Source organism: Oncorhynchus kisutch, linkage group LG11 (genome assembly GCF_002021735.2).
Source record: "Oncorhynchus kisutch isolate 150728-3 linkage group LG11, Okis_V2, whole genome shotgun sequence".
Classification (NCBI taxonomy): domain Eukaryota; kingdom Metazoa; phylum Chordata; class Actinopteri; order Salmoniformes; family Salmonidae; genus Oncorhynchus; species Oncorhynchus kisutch.
Window position 1 is genome coordinate 81,260,847 of NC_034184.2, and position 24,852 is coordinate 81,285,698.

The 24,852-nt window shown below is 48.0% G+C and overlaps 1 protein-coding gene across 2 annotated transcripts in view; it reads left to right on the forward strand.

Annotated features, from left to right (window-relative positions):
• The first annotated feature begins 585 nt into the window (after nucleotides 1-585).
• LOC109900112 (rho guanine nucleotide exchange factor 4) overlaps nucleotides 586-24,852 on the forward strand; it is a 96,291-nt gene continuing 72,024 nt past the window's right edge. The window contains exons 1-3 of one of the 2 annotated variants that reach the window (XM_031836398.1): nucleotides 586-3,954; nucleotides 13,415-13,687; nucleotides 14,382-14,511. In XM_031836398.1, coding sequence (XP_031692258.1) covers nucleotides 751-3,954; nucleotides 13,415-13,687; nucleotides 14,382-14,511 — 3,607 coding nt within the window. In that variant the 5' untranslated portion in view covers nucleotides 586-750. Of the gene's footprint in view, nucleotides 3,955-13,414; nucleotides 13,688-14,381; nucleotides 14,512-22,000; nucleotides 22,864-24,852 lie in introns of those variants that run through there. The other variant, XM_031836399.1, reaches the window with a different exon arrangement.

The window sequence follows — 24,852 nt, forward strand, 5'->3', positions numbered from 1 at the left end:
ACCCGTGGGCCCATACCTCTTTCCAACATCCTGTCACCTGATCTGTCTCTCTCACCATCGCAAAACAGGAAGGGGATCAACCAATTGGAATCCCAGTTAGCCTCACCAATCTCACCGGTCCCAGCTCCTGGGCTGGGCGTTGAAGGAATGACAGAGATACGACCACTGAAGAAGGATGCCGTTCAAACCCAGGGCCTAATCCCTGAGCTCCAGGACCAGGGGGGCTCCAGCACAGAGACACCCAGGGACAGTGAGCCCTCACCTGGGGAGATTACGAGGGATGAGGGCTGGCTGGGGGAAGGTTATACCTCCGTAGAGCTCCAGCCTGCTTCTGCTCATCCCCAGTCTGACGCTGTGGGGTGGAGTGAGGAATGCCTGCCCACCCACCCACGCTCCCTCCCCCACATAGACTGGCCGCCTCTCTCTGACAGGTCAGGATCAGAAGACTCAGAACACTCACAGCTGTTATCAAAGACCTCGACTAGAGAGGACAGGACAGGACCAACCCATTCACTGCCTGGGGTGAGAGAGGAGGAGGAGGAGGAGGAGGAGGAGGAGGAGGAGGAGGAGGAGGAGGAGGAGGAGGAGGAGGAGGAAGAAGAAGATTGCCATGTTTACAGTCAACAGGAACAGGCAGTAGAAAGCACATCCTGCCCTGAATCAGCACAGCCAAACACTGTTAAAACAGCAGAGTTCTCTGACCATACAGACACCGACTCTGACCATGTTGGGCTGTCAAGCACAGAGGAGATGGAGGATGCTATATTCCCCTACAGTCCTACAGGAGTCTTCGTAGAGATCACTAGTGATCTGTATGTTGATCTCTGCACACAGGGTGTTTCTAGTGACATAGGCCAAGGGTCAAACCAACCTACAGAGACTGAGCCTCTTCAGGGAGACAGCACAGAACCACCTGCCTTAGATCAGGAGACTGTACCACTGAGGAGGATAGAGATAACTGTGGGAGCAGACTTTTCTGTTACCATAGGAACAGACTATCCTGTTATCGTGGGAACAGACTCTCCTGTTATTGTGGGAACAGACTCTCCTGTTACCGTGGGAACAGACTGTCCTGTTACTGTGGGAACAGACTCTCCTGTTACCGTGGGAACAGACTCTCCTGTGTGTAAAGAACAAGTCCATAGCCGCCGGGATCACCTAGAGATCCACCACAGGATCCTTGAGCCTCCCTCTCCCTGCCCTGTGCCACCCTCAATCATTTCTCTGTCCTCCCTCTCTGACTCCAACAACCACACCAAGGCCAGTGAAAGGTTGTGGTCAGGGTCTCTCTGTATGAGGGGCCAGATGCCAGAGCAGTGGTCCTCTGAGGTAGAGATAAAGGTAGCCCACCAGAGCAGGTTAAAGGAGTGTGGGGATAAAACTGATGGGGAGTCCCCTTCCCTGACCGAGCCTGCAACGTTAACCTCGAAATTCCTGGGGGAGACCAATGACACCCTGGACAGCGCTCTTGAAGACCCCCCTGAGGATTCTGAGAAGTTCCTGTCCCTCGTGGACTACCACCCTTGCTGGTGCAGTGATGACTCAGCCGTGTTCTGGCTGGAGGATGAGTATCCCTTCAGCCTGGCTGAGGTGGAAGAGCTGGAGAGGCTTCAGAGAGAGGGTTACAGAGACGCCCCTAATCAGAACCATACAGACTGGAGAGGAGACATCTCTAACCATACAGACACTACAGACTGGAGAGGAGACATCTCTAACCATACAGACACTACAGAGTGGAGAGGAGACATCTCTAACCATACAGACACTACAGACTGGAGAGGAGACATCTCTAACCATACAGACCCTACAGGGTGTAGGGAGACTAATTGTGCTGCAAACAGTACAACAGGCCTCTCTGAACCCTTATTTTCCTACCTGGAGACCAGAAGCCTGCTATTGGACAGTGTGGAGAAGGAGAAGGGCCAGCAGCCCATTCCCCACCAATCCCCCAAGCCTCCCTGGGACAGAGACAGACAGGAGTATAGCAACTCACCTGAGACTTTAGGATTAGAGGACAGTTGGTTTACTGAGGAGGACAGCTCATACAGATCCTACCTCCAGACCAGCTCTCACCCTACCCTCCTGCAGCAGGATCGTGAGGTGAGGATCGTGAGGTACCCCTATCCCGGCGTCAGTCTCAACCTGCTCTCCCTTACTAGCCTGGAAACCATCCTAGAGGCTGATCCTGACCACTCCCTGGACAACTCTGGGACCATGGAAGATGAGACTGGGGATGAGGAGGAAGATAAGGAGTGGAGAAAGATTGTTAGGATAAGGCCCACTGAGGAGGACCGAGGCACCGTTCTTCTGTCTGGTGACATCATCATATCCTATGTGCCCACTTTCAGCACGTCGTCGTGTCGCCCTGAGGACTTGTCCAGTATCGAGTCGTCAGAGCACCAGCTGGTCTTGTCGACCGTTGACCCCGATGACCCCAGGGTCATGACCTTACCACACGACAGGGACGCCTCGGGCAGCGAGAGATGCTCCAGTCCCACCCCCACCTCTGTGTCCTACGATTTTGACTCCACCAGCACTAACAGTGAGGAGACGGAAGAGTCCATCCTGCCTGTCTCAGGGGGGAACACCAACCTCCACAAACCCATGAAGAGCAAGTCTAAAGGAGGCCGGGCGGGGAGCACCAAGAGCTCCAAGTTCTCTGTCTTCTCCAAGATGCCTTCCTTCAGGAAGAAGAACAGGCTGAAGAACACCAAGGTGGACAGCTCGCCCCGGGACTCACCCGACCTGGGCCTGGGAAGGGAGCTGGGGGGAGACGCCTCAGACAACGACAGTGTCTTTTTGACGGTCCAGCAGGCCTTCTCCTCTGGTCCGGTGGGTTGCTACGAGACAGAGGAGGAGGACTACAGCTTCTTCCCCTCCACGCCTCGCACCCGCCACGTCCACCTGCTCTTCAGGGAGGGGTCCAGCAGCCCAGACACCCCTCTGACCTCCCAGCCCGGAGGTCTCAGACACAACCAGACTGGGGCCCCCGAGGGCCTGCACGGCTACAAGAGGAGCAAGAGCTCTGACAGCCTCAACCTCCGCATGCGCTTCGCCCAGGCCCACAAGTCCCTATCCGGCCTGTTTGAATCTCGCTCCATGGATAAGGAGAACGAGAAGGAACAGGGGAGCGTTGAGACAGGGAGTGAAGGGAAGGTGGGGCGAGCCAAACAGTCCTGGAGGAGGCTGAGGGCCAAAGAGGCTGAGCTGGTGAGGAGTACCCTGTCTGTCCCGGTCGGGGATGGGGTCGCGGGAGAGGACGGTGGGGGTTTGAGGACGCCCAGACAGATCCACAGTGACTATGCATCCCGCTCGGCCTCAGGCTCAGTGCTCAGTGTCCCTGGGTCCCCCTCTTCTCTCAGGGGTCTGAATCTCACCGACCACTTCACCAAGAGGGGCCTGCAGGACAGTCAAAGAAGGTCCGGGGCCAACACCCCACAGGGCTGCAAGTTGGATGGCGAGAGGAGGGAAGGGAAAGTCCCGCCCAAAGACCTGTCAATCAACTTCTCAGACTCCGGACCGCCGTACTCGCAAGACTCTGAGGCTCCGCCCGCTATTGAATCCAGCGCCCTGTCGCTCATGAGCCCCGCCTCCCTGGCTGCATTAGCCAATCAGCTGTCCTGGTCCCCAGGGGGAGGCTATGAGAGCACAGTGTCTAGCATGGTAGCTACACCAGACACCCCAGTGAGACCCATGAGCCCCAAGCCCCACAGCCCCAGACCTGCTGCCCAGCACAGGTCTATCTGCAACCCCCCCACTGTCTCTGCCCGGGCCTCAGTCCTGTCCCTGCTCCTCATGGGCCAGTCAGCCAGTGTAGAGGGCCTGTCTGACCCGCCAGAGAAGCCCAAGACCCTGAAGCCCCGAGCTGGGCCGTTAGACTCCTCCTCCCTCAGTCCATTGGAGGAAAGAGAAGTGGACAGTCTGCTTACACCTATGTTCTTCAAACAGTTTGAGGTAAGGCACAGCTATATGACAACAAAGCTATAATGCCTTATCATTGTCTGACGGATTGCATGTGTTTTGTGAAGCTGATTCTCCATGGCAGGCAGGGATGGCCTTGTGTGTAACTGAAATAACTGCCAATAATAATAATAATAATAATAATAACAACTGGTAATAACTGAAAACAACCTAAAACAACTGAAAATATTGAAATAACTGTCAAAACTGATAACTGATATAACTGATAATAACTCATAACTCATATAACTGAAATAACTCATATAACTGATAATAACGGGTATAGCGATACAACCAGAAATAACGGGAATAACCTATATTTGCCAATAATAACTGATATACCCGCTAATGACTGATACGTCAGTTGTATCAGTTATTTCAGTTGTATCGGTTATTATCAGTTCTATTAGTTATTACCAGTTATTTCAGTTAACTGATAACTGATATTATTGATATTACCGAAATAACTGATATTAACTGGAGTAATGAAAATAACTCAAAACTGATAATAACTCACACAACTGAAATAACTGATCACTGATAATAACTGAAAATAACTGAAATAAAGCATAATAACCGATGATAATTGATAACTGAAAATAACTGATATGACCGATAATAGCCGATATAACTGATAATAACTCATATTAACTGATATTACTGATATTACTGAAATAACTGATGTAACTGAAATAACTAATATAACTGATATTAACTGAAATAACTGGTAGAGATACTCTGAATGATCGGCTATGAAAAGCCAACTGACATTTACTCCTGATCTGCTGACCTGTTGCACCCTCTACAACCACTGTGATTATTATTATTTGACCCTGCTGGCCATCTATGAACATTTGAACATCTTGGCCATGTTCTGTTATAATCTCCACCCGGCACAGCTAGAAGAGGACTGGCCACCCCACATAGCCTGGTTCCTCTCTAGGTTTCTTCCTAGGTTCTGGCCTTTCTATGGAGTTGTTCCTAGCCACCGTGCTTCTACACCTGCATTGCTTGCTGTTTGGGGTTTTAGGCTGGGTTTCTGCACAGCATTTTGTGACATCAGCAGATGTAAGAAGGGCTTTAAAGTAAATTTGATTGAAATTTGATTGATATAAGTGATATTACTGAATTATAACCGATAAAAGGGCCTCCCGGGTGGCGCAGTGGTCTAGGACACTGCATCGCAGTGCTAGCTGTGAGGTTGAACAGGCCAGTAATAGGGGTTGCAACAATTTCGGCAGATAATTTTAGAAAGAGAGGGTCCAGATTGTCTAGCCCAGCTGATTTGTAGGGATCCAGATTTTGCAGCTCTTTCAGAACATCAGCTATCTGGATTTGGGTGAAGTAGAAGCACGGGGGGGGGGGGGGGGGGGGGCTTGGGCAAGTTGCTGCGGGGGGTGCAGAGCTGTTGGGTTGGGATAGCCAGGTGGAAAACATGGCCAGCCGTAGAAAAATGCTTATTGAAATTCTTGATATCATAGATTTATCGGTGGTGACAGTGTTTCCTAGCCTCAGTGCAGTGGGCAGGTGGGAAGAGGTGCTCTTCTTCTCCATGGACTTTACAGTGTCCCAAAACCTTTTGGAATTACTGCTTCAGGATGCAAACTTCTGTTTGATTAAGCTGGCCTTTGCTTTCCTAACTGACTGAGTATGTTGGTTCCTAACTACCCTGAAAAGTTGCATATCGCGGGGGCTATTTGATGCTAATGCAGTACGACACAGGATGTGTTGTGCAGGTCAAAGGCAGTCAAGTCTGGAGTGAACCAAGGGCCAGTCAGGTCTGTTCTTAGTTTTTTGAATAGGGCATGCTTATTTAAGATGGTGAAGAAAGCACTTTAAAAGAACAACCAGGCATCCTCTACTGACGTGATGAGGTCAATATCCTTCCATAATACCAGGGCCAGGTTGATTAGAAAGGCCTGCTCGCTGAATTCTTTTACAGAGCGTTTGACAGTGATGAGTGTTGGTCATTTGACCGTGGATCCATTATTAACCCCAGGCAATGAGGCAGTGTTCGCTGAGATCTTGGTTGAAGACAGCAGAGGTGTATTTAGAGGGCAAGTTGGTCAGGATGAAATCTATGAGGGTGATGACCTGACTGTCAGTTTAACATCATGATAGAATAACCTGACTGTCAGTTTAACATCATGATAGAATGACCTGACTGTCAGTTTAACATCATGATTCATGCTAACCCCTGCTTCATCAAGAGGATGAGGGAAAGCCAGGCAGGGTGCACTATGGGATAAAGTGTTGACTGTCTTTCACTGGCCCTGTTCCGCCTCAGTGTAACTGGTGTGAGATGGCTAGCTAGTTAGCGGTGCGTGCTAATGACATTTCAATAGGTGACATCACTTGCTCTGAGACCTTAAACTAGCTGTTTTACCTTGGGCTCTGGCTTGTGTGAAACGATAGGTAACAATGCTTCGTGGGAGGCAATTGTCAATGTGTTCAGAGGGTCTCTGGTTTAAGCCCAGGTTGGGGCGAGGAGAAGAACGGAAGCAACGCTTTTACATCAGCCTCTCTTCTCTCTCTGCCTCTCTTCTCCTCTCTCCTCTGAGTGTGTGTGTGTGTGCGTGTGTGTGTGTGCGTGTGTGTGCATGTGTGTGCATGTGTGTGTGTGTGCATGTGTGTGCGTGTGTGCATGTGTGTGTGCGTGCATGTGTGCGTGTGTGCATGTGTGTGTGCGTGCGTGTGTGCGCGTGTGCGCGTGTGTGCGTGTGTGTGTGTGTGTGTGTGTGTGTGTGTGTGCACATGTTTGTTTCAGATTAAATGCAGAATAAGCCCTTCTTCATCTCCTTTCCTCCCTCTGTTCTCTCCTCTTCTGAAAGAGAGATGAAGAAGTAGGATGAACCAGTAGTCATCTCTTACTTTCCTCCACTGTGTTCTGTTGTCACTGGCGTGGCATGGTACATTTCCATTCCGTGATTTAGTTAGTCTTTTCCCGTCCCGTCCCGCCTGCTCTGAAACAGCCCAGCAGCCTTACACAGCAGGCAGCTGGGAGGGGGACGGTGTGTTCAAGCCTCCCCTAGTGGAGTTTGCAGGAAGCACCCAGCAGTGATCCAGGCATGTTTTGTCTAGATGGGAAGCAGCCAGGGCCGGACTACTGCATTTGGGGCCCCGGGCCTCCTACCTCCAGGGGGCTCCACCAAACGGCTAACTTGCTGTATTTCAACACATTTTGAAATGGGGCAGAGAGAAAAAAAATGGCATAATGTTATTCTACACATTTTGTCATGAGGCTGGGAGAAAATGTTCCTGTTTTAAAGCTAGTTTCCTTCAATTCGACACATTTTGCCATGGGGCAGAGAGAAAAATGGTCTGTTTGATGTCATGGGGAGTTTTAGGGCAGCAGATAGCCTTGAGGTTAGGGTGGTGGGCCTGTAACCGAAAGGTTGCTGGTTCGAATACCGTAGCCAACAAGGTGGGAAAAAAACGTGTCACTGTGTTTGATCAAAGCACTTAACTGTAATTGCTTAAGGGGTTCTGTACAATGGTGACCCACTCCCTGTGGGTGTTTCAGGGGTTCTGTACAATGGTGACCCACTCCCTGTGGGAGTTTCAGGGGTTCTGTACAATGGTGACCCACTCCCTGTGGGTGTTTCAGGGGTTCTGTACAATGGTGACCCACTCCCTGTGGGTGTTTCAGGGGTTCTGTACAATGGTGACCCACTCCCTGTGGGAGTTTCAGGGGTTCTGTACAATGGTGACCCACTCCCTGTGGGTGTTTCAGGGGTTCTGTACAATGGTGACCCACTCCCTGTGGGTGTCTCAGGGAAGTTGGGATGTGCAAAAAACATTTCCATTACACTCTTGTGTGTAGCAGGACAAATTTAAACACTCTCCAAATTATTATCCTTGGTTTTTAAAATAGCTAAATATTCTCTCATTCTCATGTCAAGATATGAAGAATAGCATAAGGTTAGGATAATTAGGTTAAGGTTAGGATAATCAGGTTAAGGTTAGGATAATTAGGTTAAGGTTAGAATAATTAGGTTAAGGTTAGGATAATTAGGTTAAGGTTAGGATAATTAGGTTAAGGTTAGGATAATTAGGTTAAGGCTAGGATAATCAGGTTAAGGTTAGGATAATTAGGTTAAGGTTGGGATAATTAGGTTAAGGTTAGGATAATTAGGTTAAGGTTAGGATAATTAGGTTAAGGTTAGGATAATTAGGTTAAGGTTAGGATAATTAGGTTAAGGTTAGGATAATTAGGTTAAGGTTAGGATAATTAGGTTAAGGTTAGGATAACTAGGTTAAGGTTAGGATAATTAGGTTAAGGTTAGGATAATTAGGTTAAGGTTAGGATAATTAGGTTAAGGTTAGGATAATTAGGTTAAGGTTAGGATAATTAGGTTAAGGTTAGGATAATTAGGTTAAGGTTAGGATAATTAGGTTAAGGTTAGGATAATTAGGTTAAGGTTAGGATAATTAGGTTAAGGTTAGGATAACTAGGTTAAGGTTAGGATAATTAGGTTAAGGTTAGGATAATTAGGTTAAGGTTAGGATAATCAGGTTAAGGCTAGGATAATCAGGTTAAGGTTAGGATAATTAGGTTAAGGTTAGGATAATTAGGTTAAGGTTAGGATAATTAGGTTAAGGTTAGGATAATTAGGTTAAGGTTAGGATAATTAGGTTAAGGTTAGGATAATTAGGTTAAGGTTAGGATAATTAGGTTAAGGTTAGGATAATTCGGTTAAGGTTAGGATAATTCGGTTAAGGTTAGGATAATTAGGTTAAGGTTAGGATAACTAGGTTAAGGTTAGGATAATTAGGTTAAGGTTAGGATAATTAGGTTACGGTTAGGATAATTAGGTTAAGGTTAGGATAATTTGGTTAAGGTTAGGATAATTAGGTTAAGGTTAGGATAATTAGGTTAAGGTTAGGATAATCAGGTTAAGGTTAGGATAATTAGGTTAAGGTTAGGATAATTAGGTTAAGGTTAGGATAATTAGGTTAAGGTTAGGATAATTAGGTTAAGGTTAGGATAATTAGGTTAAGGTTAGAAAAAGGGGTTAGGGTTAGGATAATTAGGTTAAGGTTAGAAAAAGGGGTTAGCAAAAAGGCATTATTCAAACATTTAACTTTGACATTAGCTGCATCCCATCTAACCATGACCAAGCAGGCAGGGACACAGAAGCTAAACTAAACCATCCCATCTAACCATGACCAAGCAGGCAGGGACACAGAAGCTAAACTAAACCATCCCTTCTAACCATGACCAAGCAGGCAGGGACACAGAAGCTAAACTAAACCATCCCTTCTAACCATGACCAAGCAGGCAGGGACACAGAGAAGCTAAACTAAACCATCCCATCTAACCATGACCAAGCAGGCAGGGACACAGAAGCTAAACTAAACCATCCCTTCTAACCATGACCAAGCAGGCAGGGACACAGAAGCTAAACTAAACCATCCCATCTAACCATGACCAAGCAGGCAGGGACACAGAGAAGCTAAACTAAACCATCCCTTCTAACCATGACCAAGCAGGCAGGGACACAGAAGCTAAACTAAACCATCCCATCTAACCATGACCAAGCAGGCAGGGACACAGAGAAGCTAAACTAAACCATCCCATCTAACCATGACCAAGCAGGCAGGGACACAGAAGCTAAACTAAACCATCCCTTCTAACCATGACCAAGCAGGCAGGGACACAGAGAAGCTAAACTAAACCATCCCATCTAACCATGACCAAGCAGGCAGGGACACAGAAGCTAAACTAAACCATCCCTTCTAACCATGACCAAGCAGGCAGGGACACAGAGAAGCTAAACTAAACCATCCCTTCTAACCATGACCAAGCAGGCAGGGACACAGAGAAGCTAAACTAAACCATCCCATCTAACCATGACCAAGCAGGCAGGGACACAGAAGCTAAACTAAACCATCCCATCTAACCATGACCAAGCAGGCAGGGACACAGAAGCTAAACTAAACCATCCCTTCTAACCATGACCAAGCAGGCAGGGACACAGAAGCTAAACTAAACCATCCCATCTAACCATGACCAAGCAGGCAGGGACACAGAAGCTAAACTAAACCATCCCTTCTAACCATGACCAAGCAGGCAGGGACACAGAAGCTAAACTAAACCATCCCATCTAACCATGACCAAGCAGGCAGGGACACAGAAGCTAAACTAAACCATCCCATCTAACCATGACCAAGCAGGCAGGGACACAGAAGCTAAACTAAACCATCCCTTCTAACCATGACCAAGCAGGCAGGGACACAGAAGCTAAACTAAACCATCCCATCTAACCATGACCAAGCAGGCAGGGACACAGAAGCTAAACTAAACCATCCCATCTAACCATGACCAAGCAGGCAGGGACACAGAAGCTAAACTAAACCATCCCATCTAACCATGACCAAGCAGGCAGGGACACAGAAGCTAAACTAAACCATCCCATCTAGCCATGACCAAGCAGGCAGGGACACAGAGAAGCTAAACTAAACCATCCCATCTAACCATGACCAAGCAGGCAGGGACACAGAGAAGCTAAACTAAACCATCCCTTCTAGCCATGACCAAGCAGGCAGGGACACAGAAGCTAAACTAAACCATCCCATCTAACCATGACCAAGCAGGCAGGGACACAGAAGCTAAACTAAACCATCCCTTCTAACCATGACCAAGCAGGCAGGGACACAGAAGCTAAACTAAACTAAACCATCCCATCTAACCATGACCAAGCAGGCAGGGACACAGAAGCTAAACTAAACCATCCCATCTAACCATGACCAAGCAGGCAGGGACACAGAAGCTAAACTAAACCATCCCATCTAACCATGACCAAGCAGGCAGGGACACAGAGAAGCTAAACTAAACCATCCCATCTAACCATGACCAAGCAGGCAGGGACACAGAAGCTAAACTAAACCATCCCATCTAACCATGACCAAGCAGGCAGGGACACAGAGAAGCTAAACTAAACCATCCCATCTAACCATGACCAAGCAGGCAGGGACACAGAAGCTAAACTAAAACATCCCATCTAACCATTACCAAGCAGGCAGGGACACAGAAGCTAAACTAAACCATCCCATCTAACCATGACCAAGCAGGCAGGGACACAGAGAAGCTAAACTAAACCATCCCTTCTAGCCATGACCAAGCAGGCAGGGACACAGAGAAGCTAAACTAAACCATCCCATCTAACCATGACCAAGCAGGCAGGGACACAGAGAAGCTAAACTAAACCATCCCATCTAACCATGACCAAGCAGGCAGGGACACAGAGAAGCTAAACTAAACCATCCCTTCTAGCCATGACCAAGCAGGCAGGGACACAGAAGCTAAACTAAACCATCCCATCTAACCATGACCAAGCAGGCAGGGACACAGAAGCTAAACTAAACCATCCCTTCTAACCATGACCAAGCAGGCAGGGACACAGAAGCTAAACTAAACTAAACCATCCCATCTAACCATGACCAAGCAGGCAGGGACACAGAAGCTAAACTAAACCATCCCATCTAACCATGACCAAGCAGGCAGGGACACAGAAGCTAAACTAAACCATCCCATCTAACCATGACCAAGCAGGCAGGGACACAGAGAAGCTAAACTAAACCATCCCATCTAACCATGACCAAGCAGGCAGGGACACAGAAGCTAAACTAAAACATCCCATCTAACCATGACCAAGCAGGCAGGGACACAGAAGCTAAACTAAACCATCCCATCTAACCATGACCAAGCAGGCAGGGACACAGAGAAGCTAAACTAAACCATCCCTTCTAACCATGACCAAGCAGGCAGGGACACAGAAGCTAAACTAAACCATCCCATCTAACCATGACCAAGCAGGCAGGGACACAGAGAAGCTAAACTAAACCATCCCATCTAACCATGACCAAGCAGGCAGGGACACAGAAGCTAAACTAAACCATCCCATCTAACCATGACCAAGCAGGCAGGGACACAGAGAAGCTAAACTAAAGCATCCCTTCTAACCATGACCAAGCAGGCAGGGACACAGAAGCTAAACTAAACCATCCCATCTAACCATGACCAAGCAGGCAGGGACACAGAAGCTAAACTAAACCATCCCATCTAACCATGACCAAGCAGGCAGGGACACAGAAGCTAAACTAAACCATCCCATCTAACCATGACCAAGCAGGCAGGGACACAGAGAAGCTAAACTAAACCATCCCTTCTAACCATGACCAAGCAGGCAGGGACACAGAAGCTAAACTAAACCATCCCATCTAACCATGACCAAGCAGGCAGGGACACAGAGAAGCTAAACTAAACCATCCCATCTAACCATGACCAAGCAGGCAGGGACACAGAAGCTAAACTAAACCATCCCATCTAACCATGACCAAGCAGGCAGGGACACAGAGAAGCTAAACTAAACCATCCCTTCTAACCATGACCAAGCAGGCAGGGACACAGAAGCTAAACTAAACCATCCCATCTAACCATGACCAAGCAGGCAGGGACACAGAAGCTAAACTAAACTATCCCTTCTAACCATGACCAAGCAGACAGGGATACAGAAGCTAAACTAAACCATCCCATCTAACCATGACCAAGCAGGCAGGGACACAGAAGCTAAACTAAACCATCCCTTCTAACCATGACCAAGCAGGCAGGGACACAGAGAAGCTAAACTAAACCATCCCTTCTAACCATGACCAAGCAGGCAGGGACACAGAAGCTAAACTAAACCATCCCATCTAACCATGACCAAGCAGGCAGGGACACAGAGAAGCTAAACTAAACCATCCCATCTAACCATGACCAAGCAGGCAGGGACACAGAAGCTAAACTAAACCATCCCATCTAACCATGACCAAGCAGGCAGGGACACAGAGAAGCTAAACTAAACCATCCCTTCTAACCATGACCAAGCAGGCAGGGACACAGAAGCTAAACTAAACCATCCCATCTAACCATGACCAAGCAGGCAGGGACACAGAAGCTAAACTAAACCATCCCATCTAACCATGACCAAGCAGGCAGGGATACAGAAGCTAAACTAAACCATCCCATCTAACCATGACCAAGCAGGCAGGGACACAGAAGCTAAACTAAACCATCCCTTCTAACCATGACCAAGCAGGCAGGGACACAGAGAAGCTAAACTAAACCATCCCATCTAACCATGACCAAGCAGGCAGGGACACAGAAGCTAAACTAAACCATCCCATCTAACCATGACCAAGCAGGCAGGGACACAGAGAAGCTAAACTAAACCATGATTAAATAGTATATTATTTAGTATTTATGGGCACAGGAAATAGTCAGTGGGAACTACCTTACCTGTCAAGTGCATCAGTTACACCAATCAAGACAATTTCATTCACCTGTTCCATCATAGTGATCAACACTCCATAACAACTGTTTATGATCATGTATCAGTAAGAATAGTATGCTGTCATGTACACAGATAGATGCCATATTGTTGCTAACCAGTTGACTATGCACCCAAAGACCAGTCAGGATGGATGTAGACCCTGCAGCCAGACAGGGGGAGGAGGGAAGAGGCTATCAGAGCTGAAGACTCCTGGGCCTTCACCGGATACTACTGCCTTAGCCCTCAGACCACCACTAGGCCACAGGCCGGACAGGGATCCGAGACGCCACCGCTGCTGCTCAGATGACCTGTGGATCGAAGAGGAAACCAGACGGAAGCGGAAGCTGGCCCGAGTGATGAGAGGAAGCCTGGGACAACTCAACACACACTGTCCTGAAGAGCTCGACAAAGTAAGACTCCACCATGCTTACCCGTGCAAAACAACTTACAGCCTAGGGAGATGGATCTTGTCTCTCTCCTCCTCCTCCTCCTCCTCTTCCTCCTCCTCATACTGTCTCAAGGAAGGTTCTCTCCTCATCCTCCTCCTTCCTCCTCTTCATCTACGTACTGTCTCGGGGATGGTTCTCTCCTCATCCTCCTCCTTCCTCCTCTTCATCTACGTACTGTCTCGAGGATGGTTCTCTCCTCATCCTCCTCCTTCCTCCTCTTCATCTACGTACTGTCTCGAGGATGGTTCTCTCCTCCTCCTCCTTCCTCCTCTTCATCTATGTACTGTCAGAGGATGGTTCCCTCCTCCGTCTCTTCTATCCTTCGTCAGGAGCCTTGACATCTTTCCTTTGTTAAATTCTTTTCCCCCTTCCATTTCATCTTTTTTGGATGTCTTTCTCGATCCTGTTTCCGTACCAGTCTCTCTCTCAGCTCTTACTGTTAACCTGCATGCACCTTCAGCTCAGCTCCGTTCAGGAAAATCCCTTTATTATTGTTGGTCTATCACATTATATAGTACATGTATATTCAGGATTTAAACTAAGAAAAGGCAGGGTCATAACATTTAAAGTGAGCATTATATTAACTATAGACTTCTAGGTATGTAGGCCTAGGCATTGTCGGATCCCCAGCTTTGATTTTGCCTCTTCCCCGCAGTCGCATGCTTCAGTGTCCCTGTCGACCATGGAGGCATTCTCTGGGATGATCCTGAAGTCCCACTGCTTCTCCCAGAGCACCCCCATCGGTCTGGACTGTCTGGGCTGGAGACGACGCACCTCCTACCCCTGTAAGTAGCTCCTACTTACCTCCTCCTCCTCCTCCTAACCCTGAGGGTATCTCCTCTTCCTCCTCCTCCTAACCCTGAGAGTATCTCCTACCTCCTCCTCCTCCTAACCCTGAGAGTATCTCCTCTTCCTCCTCCTCCTAACCCTGAGAGTATCTCCTCTTCCTCCTCCTCCTAACCCTGAGAGTATCTCCTACCTCCTCCTCCTCCTAACCCTGAGAGTATCTCCTCTTCCTCCTCCTCCTAACCCTGAGAGTATCTCCTACCTCCTCCTCCTCCTAACCCTGAGAGTATCTCCTACTTCCTCCTCCTCCTACCTACCTCCTCCTCCTCCTAACCCTGAGAGTATCTCCTACCTCCTCCTCCTCCTCCTACCTACCTCCTCCTCCAAACCTGAGAGTATCTCCTACCTCCTCCTCCTCCTAACCCTGAGAGTATCTCCTACCTCCTCCTCCTCCTAACCCTGAGAGTATCTCCTACTTCCTCCTCCTCCTACCTACCTCCTCCTCCTCCTAACCCTGAGAGTATCTCCTACCTCCTCCTCCTCCTCCTACCTACCTCCTCCTCCAAACCTGAGAGTATCTCCTACCTCCTCCTCCTCCTAACCCTGAGAGTATCTCCTCTTCCTCCTCCTCCTAACCCTGAGAGTATCTCCTACCTACCTACCTCCTCCTCCTCCTACCCCTGTGAGTAGCTCCTACTTACCTCCTCCTCCTCCTACCCCTGTGAGTAGCTCCTACTTACCTCCTCCTCCTCCTACCCCTGTGAGTAGCTCCTACTTACCTCCTCCTCCTACCCCTGTGAGTAGCTCCTACTTACCTCCTCCTCCTCCTAACCCTGCGAGTATCTCCTACCTCCTCCTCCTCCTAACCTTGAGAGTATCTCCTACCTCCTCCTCCTCCTAACCCTGAGAGTAGCTCCTCCTCCTAACCCTGAGAGTAGCTCCTCCTCCTCCCTACCCCGAGAGCAGCTCCTCCTCCTCCTAACCCTGAGAGTATATCCTACCTCCTCCTCCTCCTAACCCTGAGAGTATCTCCTACCTCCTCCTCCTCCTAACCCTGAGTGTATCTCCTACCTCCTCCTCCTAACCCTGAGAGTATCTCCTACCTCCTCCTCCTCCTCCTAACCCTGAGAGTATCTCCTACCTCCTCCTCCTCCTAACCCTGAGAGTATCTCCTACCTCCTCCTCCTAACCCTGAGAGTATCTCCTACCTCCTCCTCCTAACCCTGAGAGTAGCTCCTCCTCCTCCTCCTAACCCTGAGAGTAGCTCCTCATCCTCCTAACCCTGAGAGTAGCTCCTACTCCTCCTAACCCTGACAGTATCTCCTACCTCCTTCTAACCCTGACAGTATCTCCTACCTCCTCCTAACCCTAACAGTATCTCCTACCTCATCCTAACCCTGAGAGTAGCTCCTCCTCCTCCTAACCCTGAGAGTAGCTCCTCCTCATCCTAACCCAGAGAGTAGCTCCTCCCTCCTCCTCCTAACCCTGAGAGTAGCTCCTCCCTCCTCCTCCTCCTATCCCTGAGAGTAGCTCCTCCCTCCTACCTCCTCCTAACCCTGACAGTATCTCCTCCCTCCTCCTCCTCCTAAACCTGAGAGTAGCTCCTCCTCCTCCTAACCCTGAGTACTGCATACTGCTGGCTCTCTCACTCGCTATGCCAAGGTTGGTTCCAATACTCTACAATGTCTTTCTCTCTCTCTCGCTATGCCAAGGTTGGTTCCAATACTCTACAATGTCTTTCTCTCTCACTCGCTATGCCCAAGGTTGGTTCCAATACTCTACAATGTCTTTCTCTCTCTCTCTTGCTATGCCCAAGGTTGGTTCCAATACTCTACAATGTCTTTCTCTCTCTCTCTCTCTCTATGCCCAAGGTTGGTTCCAATACTCTATAATGTCTTTCTTTCTTTTCTCATGATGACCACCTATTTACTAGATTATAGGTCCCCTGGCCCCCCACCCCTCGGCCTGCACCCCTGGCCCCCCACCCCTCGGCCTGCACCCCTGGCCCCCCACCCCTCGGCCTGCACCCCTGGCCCCCCACCCCTCGGCCTGCACCCCTGGCCCCCCACCCCTCGGCCTGCACCCCTAGCCCCCCACCCCTCGGCCTGCACCCCTGGCCCCCACCCCTCGGCCTGCACCCCTAGCCCCCCACCCCTCGGCCTGCACCCCTGGCCCCCCACCCCTCGGCCTGCACCCCTAGCCCCCCACCCCTCGGCCTGCACCCCTGGCCCCCACCCCTGTCTCAGACTCCAACTCCATTCCCTGGATGTAATTCTGTTTAAGGGACTTACTGTATATATCATTTAGTTCCATGTTTAAAATCATGTCCTCACCAAATCCTGGATTAGCCTGCGGGCATTATGCCACGCACTGCAGCAACATCTGTTGTGAAACAACGACTTTATTCTGAAGCTAGGTGTGACACTACTCTGAGCCAATTACAATTATTACCATTTTGGCATGGACAGAGGGTTGTAGTACTGCCTGTCACCAGCAGGGGGAGTCACATCCTCTGCACGTCAGTGGTCCCACAGTTTATTGGCGCTTGGAAAGGCATTGTGCTATTCACATTAACAGACCGTGGAGGAGAGCCAGTGACGTCATCAGTTTTAAATCCAGGTCAATGACCTATTGAGAATATGTAAACACTGTGTTTCTATGGTGATTAGTCTCTGGAAGATATGCTGGTATCTCCAGATGGATCCTCTTTGAATTTAGTGGAGGTTTTTTTGTTTTTGTAGTCCTGTTCAAAATCCAGCCGTGACTTTTTAGTGGGAGAACACAGAGTTCTCCTCGAGGGTGTTTGTCGTGTGTGTCTGTGTGTCTCGGTGTGTGTGTCAGATTGTCTGTCTGGCTCTGCTCTTTGTCTGAGAAGCCTGTAGGAGATAGAATATGGTAGGAGAGAATGGTTTAGGAAAATATCATTTATTCATTATCTACAGAGTTTTAGCTTTCTTTTAGGACCATTTTGATAAAAGCGAGCGATAGGTGCCAGACTCCTTTTCTGTTGCTCTGACTGTGAGAGGGTCTCCAGGGTAACCTATCATACTGCTGAGTGGGTGGACATTAGGTAGTGCTGAAATGACCCTGTTCATTCTGATGTCATTGGGTGGGCGCCCACACACACCCACACAAACACACACACACACACACTCAGTCACTCACTCACTCACTCACTCACTCACTCACTCACTCACTCACTCACTCACTCACTCACTCACTCACTCATTCTCACACACACACTCACTCTCACACACAGACACACACACACACACACACACACACACACACACACACACACACACACACACACACACACACACACACACACACACACACACACACACACACACTCACACACTCACTCACTCACTCACTCACTCACTCACTCACTCACTCACTCACTCACTCACTCTCACACACACACACTCACTCTCTCACACACACACACTCACTCTCTCACACACACTCACTCACTCTCTCACACACACTCACTCACTCTCTCACACACACACACTCACTCTCTCACACACACACACTCACTCTCTCACACACACACACTCACTCTCTCACACACACACACTCTCTCACACACACACACACACACACACACACACACACACACACACACACACACACACAGAAGCAGCAGATTGCATGTCCCTCAAAGTGAGGTCAGTGTTCTTGCACCAGATGTCTTCCTTGTAATTTGATTCATGTTTAGTGAATTGAATTGAAAGGCCAATCAAAAGACAAGTGTAGTGTCAACCTCTTTAGCTGACTGGCTAAAGGGCGGTGCACCATAGAATGACTAGAATGGGCATCCTTATTGAAGTCAGTAGGTTGATGATAGGCAGTGGTATTTCTGTGGTACACACCATGCAGTGAGCTAAGCCACTGTTCACCTTCCAACACCAGGGGGGAGGGAGTGAGGGAGGGAGTATCTCTGTATCCTATGAGACTGCAGAACCATCATGTCTCTCTGTGTCCTATGAGACAGCAGAACCACCATGTATATCTGTGTCCTATGAGACAGAGACAGCAGAACCACCATGTCTCTCTGTGTCCTATGAGACAGAGACAGCAGAACCATCATGTCTCTCTGTGTCCTATGAGACAGCAGCACCACCATGTATCTCTGTGTCCTATGAGACAGCAGAACCACCATGTATCTCTGTGTCCTATGAGACAGAGACAGCAGAACCACCATGTCTCTCTGTGTCCTATGAGACAGCAGAACCATCATGTCTCTCTGTGTCCTATGAGACAGCAGAACCACCATGTATCTCTGTGTCCTATGAGACAGAGACAGCAGAACCACCATGTCTCTCTGTGTCCTATGAGACAGCAGAACCATCATGTCTCTCTGTGTCCTATGAGACAGCAGAACCACCATGTATCTCTGTGTCCTATGAGACAGAGACAGCAGAACCACCATGTCTCTCTGTGTCCTATGAGACCGCAGAACCACCATGTATCTCTGTGTCCTATGAGACAGCAGAACCATCATGTATCTCTGTATCCTATGATACAGCAGAACCACCATGTCTCTCTGTGTCCTAAGAGACAGCAGAACCACCATGTCTCTCTGTGTCCTATGAGACAGCAGAACCATCATGAATCTCTGTATCCTATGAGACAGCAGAACCACCATGTATCTCTATGTCCTATGAGACAGCAGAACCATCATGTATCTCTGTATCCTATGAGACAAAGACAGCAGAAATGTCTACTTCCGTGTGTTCTGAGTGAATATGACTTTTACGGAGAAATCCGGAACCTTCTCCCTCATGTCTACTTCCGTGTGCTCTGAGTGTATATGTCCTTTATGGAGAAATCTGGAACCTTCTCCCTCATGAGTGAAAACAAAACATTTATTTTAGTTTGAATAATTTTGTACATGTATTGTAGCCAACCAGACAGCGATATATCTTCATGTGCTGATCTAACTTGGGTATGGGATATGAATATAGGATGTGAATATGGGATATGAATATGGGATATGGATAAGCAGACATGACTGTAGTACAGTGGAGGCTCCTCAGAGGAGGAAGGGGAGGACCATCCTCCTCAGTAAATTACATTTTTTTGTTTTTTAAATTAAAACATTTAAAAAGTTATCCTATTTAGGTAAAAGTATGCTAAATATATTAATGTCATCAAATAATTTATTAAAACATACTGTTTTGCAATGAAGGTCTACAGTAGCCTCAACAGCACCTCTGTAAGGTAGCACCATGGTGTAGCCGGAGGACAGCTAGTTTCCGTCCTCCTCTGGGCACATTGACTTCAATACAAAACCCAGGAGGCTCATGATTCTCACCCCCTTCCATAGACTTAGACAGTAATTATGACAACTTCCAGAGGACATCTTCCAACCTATCAGAGCTCTTGCAGCAAGAACTGACATGTTATCCACCCAATCAAAGGATCAGAGAATTATCAAGTGCTGAAAGCATAAGCTACAGCTAGCTAGCACTGCAGTGTATAAAATGTGGTGAGTAGTTGACTCAAAGGGAGAGAAAGACAATAGTCAAAATGAAAGAGAAGCAAGAAAGAGAGAGATTTTCTTTTTTTCACTTTCAGTTTAACTTACTTAGCTAGCAAATGCAGCTAGCTAGGTTAGCCTACTCAAACAACCTGCGCAAAAGAGGGATGTTATGTTAGCTAGCTGGCTATGGCTATCCAACACAACACTCAAACTCTTCCAAGTCAAGGTAAGTTTTTGTTTTTACTAATCTATTGCCACCTGGGCCCGCTGGTGTAAGTGCTAAACTGCTTACTGACTGTACACTGTAATGTTACTGCATGATTGTAGCGGGTTTACTAATGCATTAGTTATATTAGCTGTGTTGACTATGATGTTACTTGACACTGTAGGCTGTGTGTAGCGGTTATGATATGGTTTGGCTTGGAATGTTTTTTTAGCCCGGTCACATACAGCTGATGTGTTGTGCATTGAAGTCCACAAGCGAAGGGAAAAGGTGAGAGGAGGAGAGCGCATAAATGCGAGAAGGAATACAACGTGGCTGCTATGAAAGTTAACTGTGTTTTATGCGTGATCAGTGGTGCATTCATTCCGTGGATTCTGTTGAAAAAAAGTTTCTTAACAAAAGCAAACGGAATGAAACGGGGATAAACATACCTGATTTTGTCCAATAGAAACTCTTGTTTGCAACTGTTGGACTAATGATTACACCCTAGATCACCGAGATGCAGGCATGAGTGTGTAAGGTGGTATTGAACGTGACTTTGTCTGTCACTTCAAATTCTTCTCTCGACCTGTGTGCACCTACGTTGTAAACTTTCATTCATAGACTAGGTTGTAGCAACCTCCTGATGGTTATAGGGGAAATTAGAGTATCATGTAGTAGCCTTAACCTATCAATGTTACATTGTGCTGGGGGAATGGAATATGAATGACTGTCATCCAATATACCTGTAACAGAAATAAGGACATGCTCATATTTTTTTCATCTTAAAAGGCACCATCTGCCACGTCTGTAGTGTATTTAGGGCCTAGAGAGCATAGACTGAAACTAACACTTTTCTTCTGGTTACATGTGTTGTGTACGTCTTTGCAAAGTTATATCAGAGCTGTTGGATTGTACAGATAGAGTATATCTCAGTAGGAGTACATGGTGTTTATAATGTTTACAGTAATATAGAGCAGTGGATCTGGTAAGCCCCTCACTTTCATTCCCTCCCTCCCTCCCTCCCTCCCTCCCTCCCTCCCTCCCTCCCTCCCTCCCTCCCTCCCTCCCTCCCTCCCTCCCTCCCTCCCTCCCTCCCTCCCTCCCTCCCTCCCTCCCTCCCTCCCTCCCTCTCTCTCCTTCCATCCCTCATTCTCTCCCTCCCTCCCTCCCTCTCTACCTCCCTCCCTCCCTCCCTCATTCCATCCCTCCCTCCCTCCCTCTCTACCTCCCTCCCTCCCTCCCTCCCTCCCTCCATCCCTCCATCCCTCCGTCCCTCCCTCCCTCTCTCCTTCCATCCCTCATTCTCTCCCTCCCTCCCTCATTCCATCCCTCTCTCCTTCCATCCCTCATTCTCTCCCTCCCTCCCTCCCTCATTCCATCCCTATCTCTCTCTTTCTCAAGGCATTAGTAGGAATGCTTGTAACTGTTTAAGCCGATGATTCTGCACTCCCTGCCCTGTCAGAGGCAGGAAATCACATCTCCCAATGCCTCTCCTCCCTGACAGGTTCAAATGCATTGGGAGCTTTAGCCATGACTGCCAGGTTTCAACAGCCTGACTTTCTATTGACAATACACACACGCATGTGCACCCCCCCCCCCCCCCCCCCCACACACACACACACACACACATATAACAACAGCAATGCTTTAGAAACAGCAGAGGACATGAGAGGGGAGAGGGCAGGGGGTAGACAGGACCGGGGAGATGGAGGGAAGGAGGGGTTAGACAGGGGGAGGAGGGGGGATATTTTCAGTCCCACCATAATAGCACTGCACCAAGATATTACAGAGCGATCAGCCATCAGCTGCAGCCAGGCAAGTCACACTGCAGAGCCACAGAACCCACCTAGTGGAGCCCCACTGGGGGGTGTGTGTGTGTGTGTGTGTGTGTGTGTGTGTGTGTGTGTGTGTGTGTGTGTGTGTGTGTGTGTGTGTGTGTGTGTGTGTGTGTGTGTGTGTGTGTGTGTGTGTGTGTGTGTGTGTGTGTGTGTGTGAGCGAGGAAGGGAGGGTGAGCGAGAGAGAGGGTGAGCGAGAGAGAGAGAGGTAGAGAGAGAGGTAGAGAGAGAGGTAGAGAGAGAGAGGTAGAGAAAGAGGGAGAGAGAGAGGTAGAGAGAGAGGTAGAGAGAGAGAGAGAGAGGAGGCGCAGCAGCCGTTGAGTGCAGAGCCAGAGAGAGGAGCAACAGCCGAGACTGGAAGCACTCACTGACTGACTGGAGCTCACTGACACACAGAGCTGGAGCTGTACGGTCCAGGTAGAGGCTACAGCATTCTTACCTATCTACTTACCCAGATTAACCTTCCTCTGACTGGGGGAAACACCTACCTTGACCACCACCACTACCAGGCTCCAGTGCCAAGGTCCAGGATCTGTGTTCGGGGGGCTGTTCTGATGCGGACCCAGCAGAGCTCTGAGGGGCCCGTGCCCGGGGACAGCAGTGGCAGCACCAGCTCTGGACTCTCCCCTGGATCTCCTGGTTCGGACTCGGACAGCGGTACCCCCACCGAGGGAGGTGGAAGAGGAGTAGGAGGAGGGATGGGGGAAAAATGGGGAGCAGGAGGAGGAGGAGGAGGAGGAGGGATGGGGAGCCTAGGAGGTACTCTCAGAGGGGTCCTCTCACATTATTGGAGCCTGGAGAGCCTCCACTCCACCACTGGTAAGGGGGTACCTACCTCACACCTGTAGGTTACCTTTTTAGTCATTCAGAGTGTGATGGTTGCCAAAGTGTTGTGCTGAAGTCATTCTGTTGTCTGTCTGTCTGTCTGTCTGGACCTGTGGATCAGCTGTCAACGATGCAATACAGGCCATGTTATTGTTGTCTTGGCATTAGTAAATATACTCTAGTTTAGGACATTGAGTTCATGTCTCAATGACTCAGATAGAGGATGTATTGAGTTCACCTCTCATTGACTCAGATAGAGGATGTATTGAGTTCACCTTTCATTGACTCAGATAGAGGATGTATTGTGTTCATTGACTCAATTAGAGGATGTATTGAATTCATCTCTCATTGACTCAGATAGAGGATGTATTGAGTTCATCTCTCATTGACTCAGATAGAGGATGTATTGTGTTCATTGACTCAGATAGAGGATGTATTGAGTTCACCTTTCATTGACTCAGATAGAGGATGTATTGGGTTCATTGACTCAGATAGAGGATGTATTGAGTTCACCTTTCATTGACTCAGATAGAGGATGTATTGTGTTCATTGACTCAATTAGAGGATGTATTGAATTCATCTTTCATTGACTCAGATAGAGGATGAATTGAGTTCATCTCTCATTGACTCAGATAGAGGATGTATTGTGTTCATTGACTCAGATAGAGGATGTATTGAAATCACCTCTCATTGACTCAGATAGAGGATGTATTGTGTTCATTGACTCAGATAGAGGATGTATTGAATTCATCTCTCATTGACTCAATTAGAGGATGAATTGAGTTCACCTTTCATTGACTCAGATAATGGATGTATTGAGTTCATCGCTCACTGATTCAGATAGAGGACTCATGAGTCATTTTTATGCTCTGTAATGTTTTGTCATTATGGCAGAGGGCTGTGTGTGTGCGTTTGTGTGCACACCTGTGTGTGTGCACATGCATATATGGGTATGTGTAAACATCTGTGAGTGTGTAAATCTGAATATTCTATAATTGCCTGTACAGTACCTGCTTCAAATCAAATGTTATTTGTCGAATGCTTGGAAAACAGCAGGTGTAGACTAACAGTGAAATGCTTACCTACGGGATCTTCCCAACAATGCAGGGGCCCCCGTGTTGAGGGTCAGAGTGACGAATGGGTTGTTGCCTACCCTCACCACCTGAGGGTGGCCCGCCAGGAAGTCCAGGATCCAGTTGCAGAGGGAGATCCCAAGGTCCTTAGTTTAGTGATGAGCTTGGAGAGCACTTTGGTGTTGAACGCTGAGCTGTAGTCAATGAAAAGCATTCTCACGTAGGTGTTACTTTTGTCCAGTTGAGAAATCACACAGTCGTCCAGAACAGCTGGTGCTCTCATGCATAGTTCAGTGTTGCTAGCCTCGAAGCCCGCATTTAGCTCACCTGGTAGGCTCGCGTCACTGAACAGCTTGCGACTGGGTTTCCCTTTGTGATACATTACAGTATCAGTCTATCAGCTCATCATATAACATGTACAGTCAGTCTATCAGCTCATCATATAACATGTACAATCAGTCTATCAGTTCATCATATAACATGTACAGTCAGTCTATCAGCTCATCATATAACATGTACAGTCAGTCTATCAGCTCATCAGAAACTGTACTGTAAATGTTATATGATGAGCTGATAGACTGACTGTACTGTGTATGTTATACGATGAGCTGATAGACTGACTGTACTGTGTATGTTATATGATGAGCTGATAGACTGACTGTACTGTGTATGTTATATGATGAGCTGATAGACTGACTGTACTGTGTATGTTATATGATGAGCTGATAGACTGACTGTACTGTACATGTTATATGATGAGCTGATAGACTGACTGTACTGTGTATGTTATATGATGAGCTGATAGACTGACTGTACTGTGTATGTTATATGATGAGCTGATAGACTGACTGTACTGTACATGTTATATGATGAGCTGATAGACTGACTGTACTGTGTATGTTATATGATG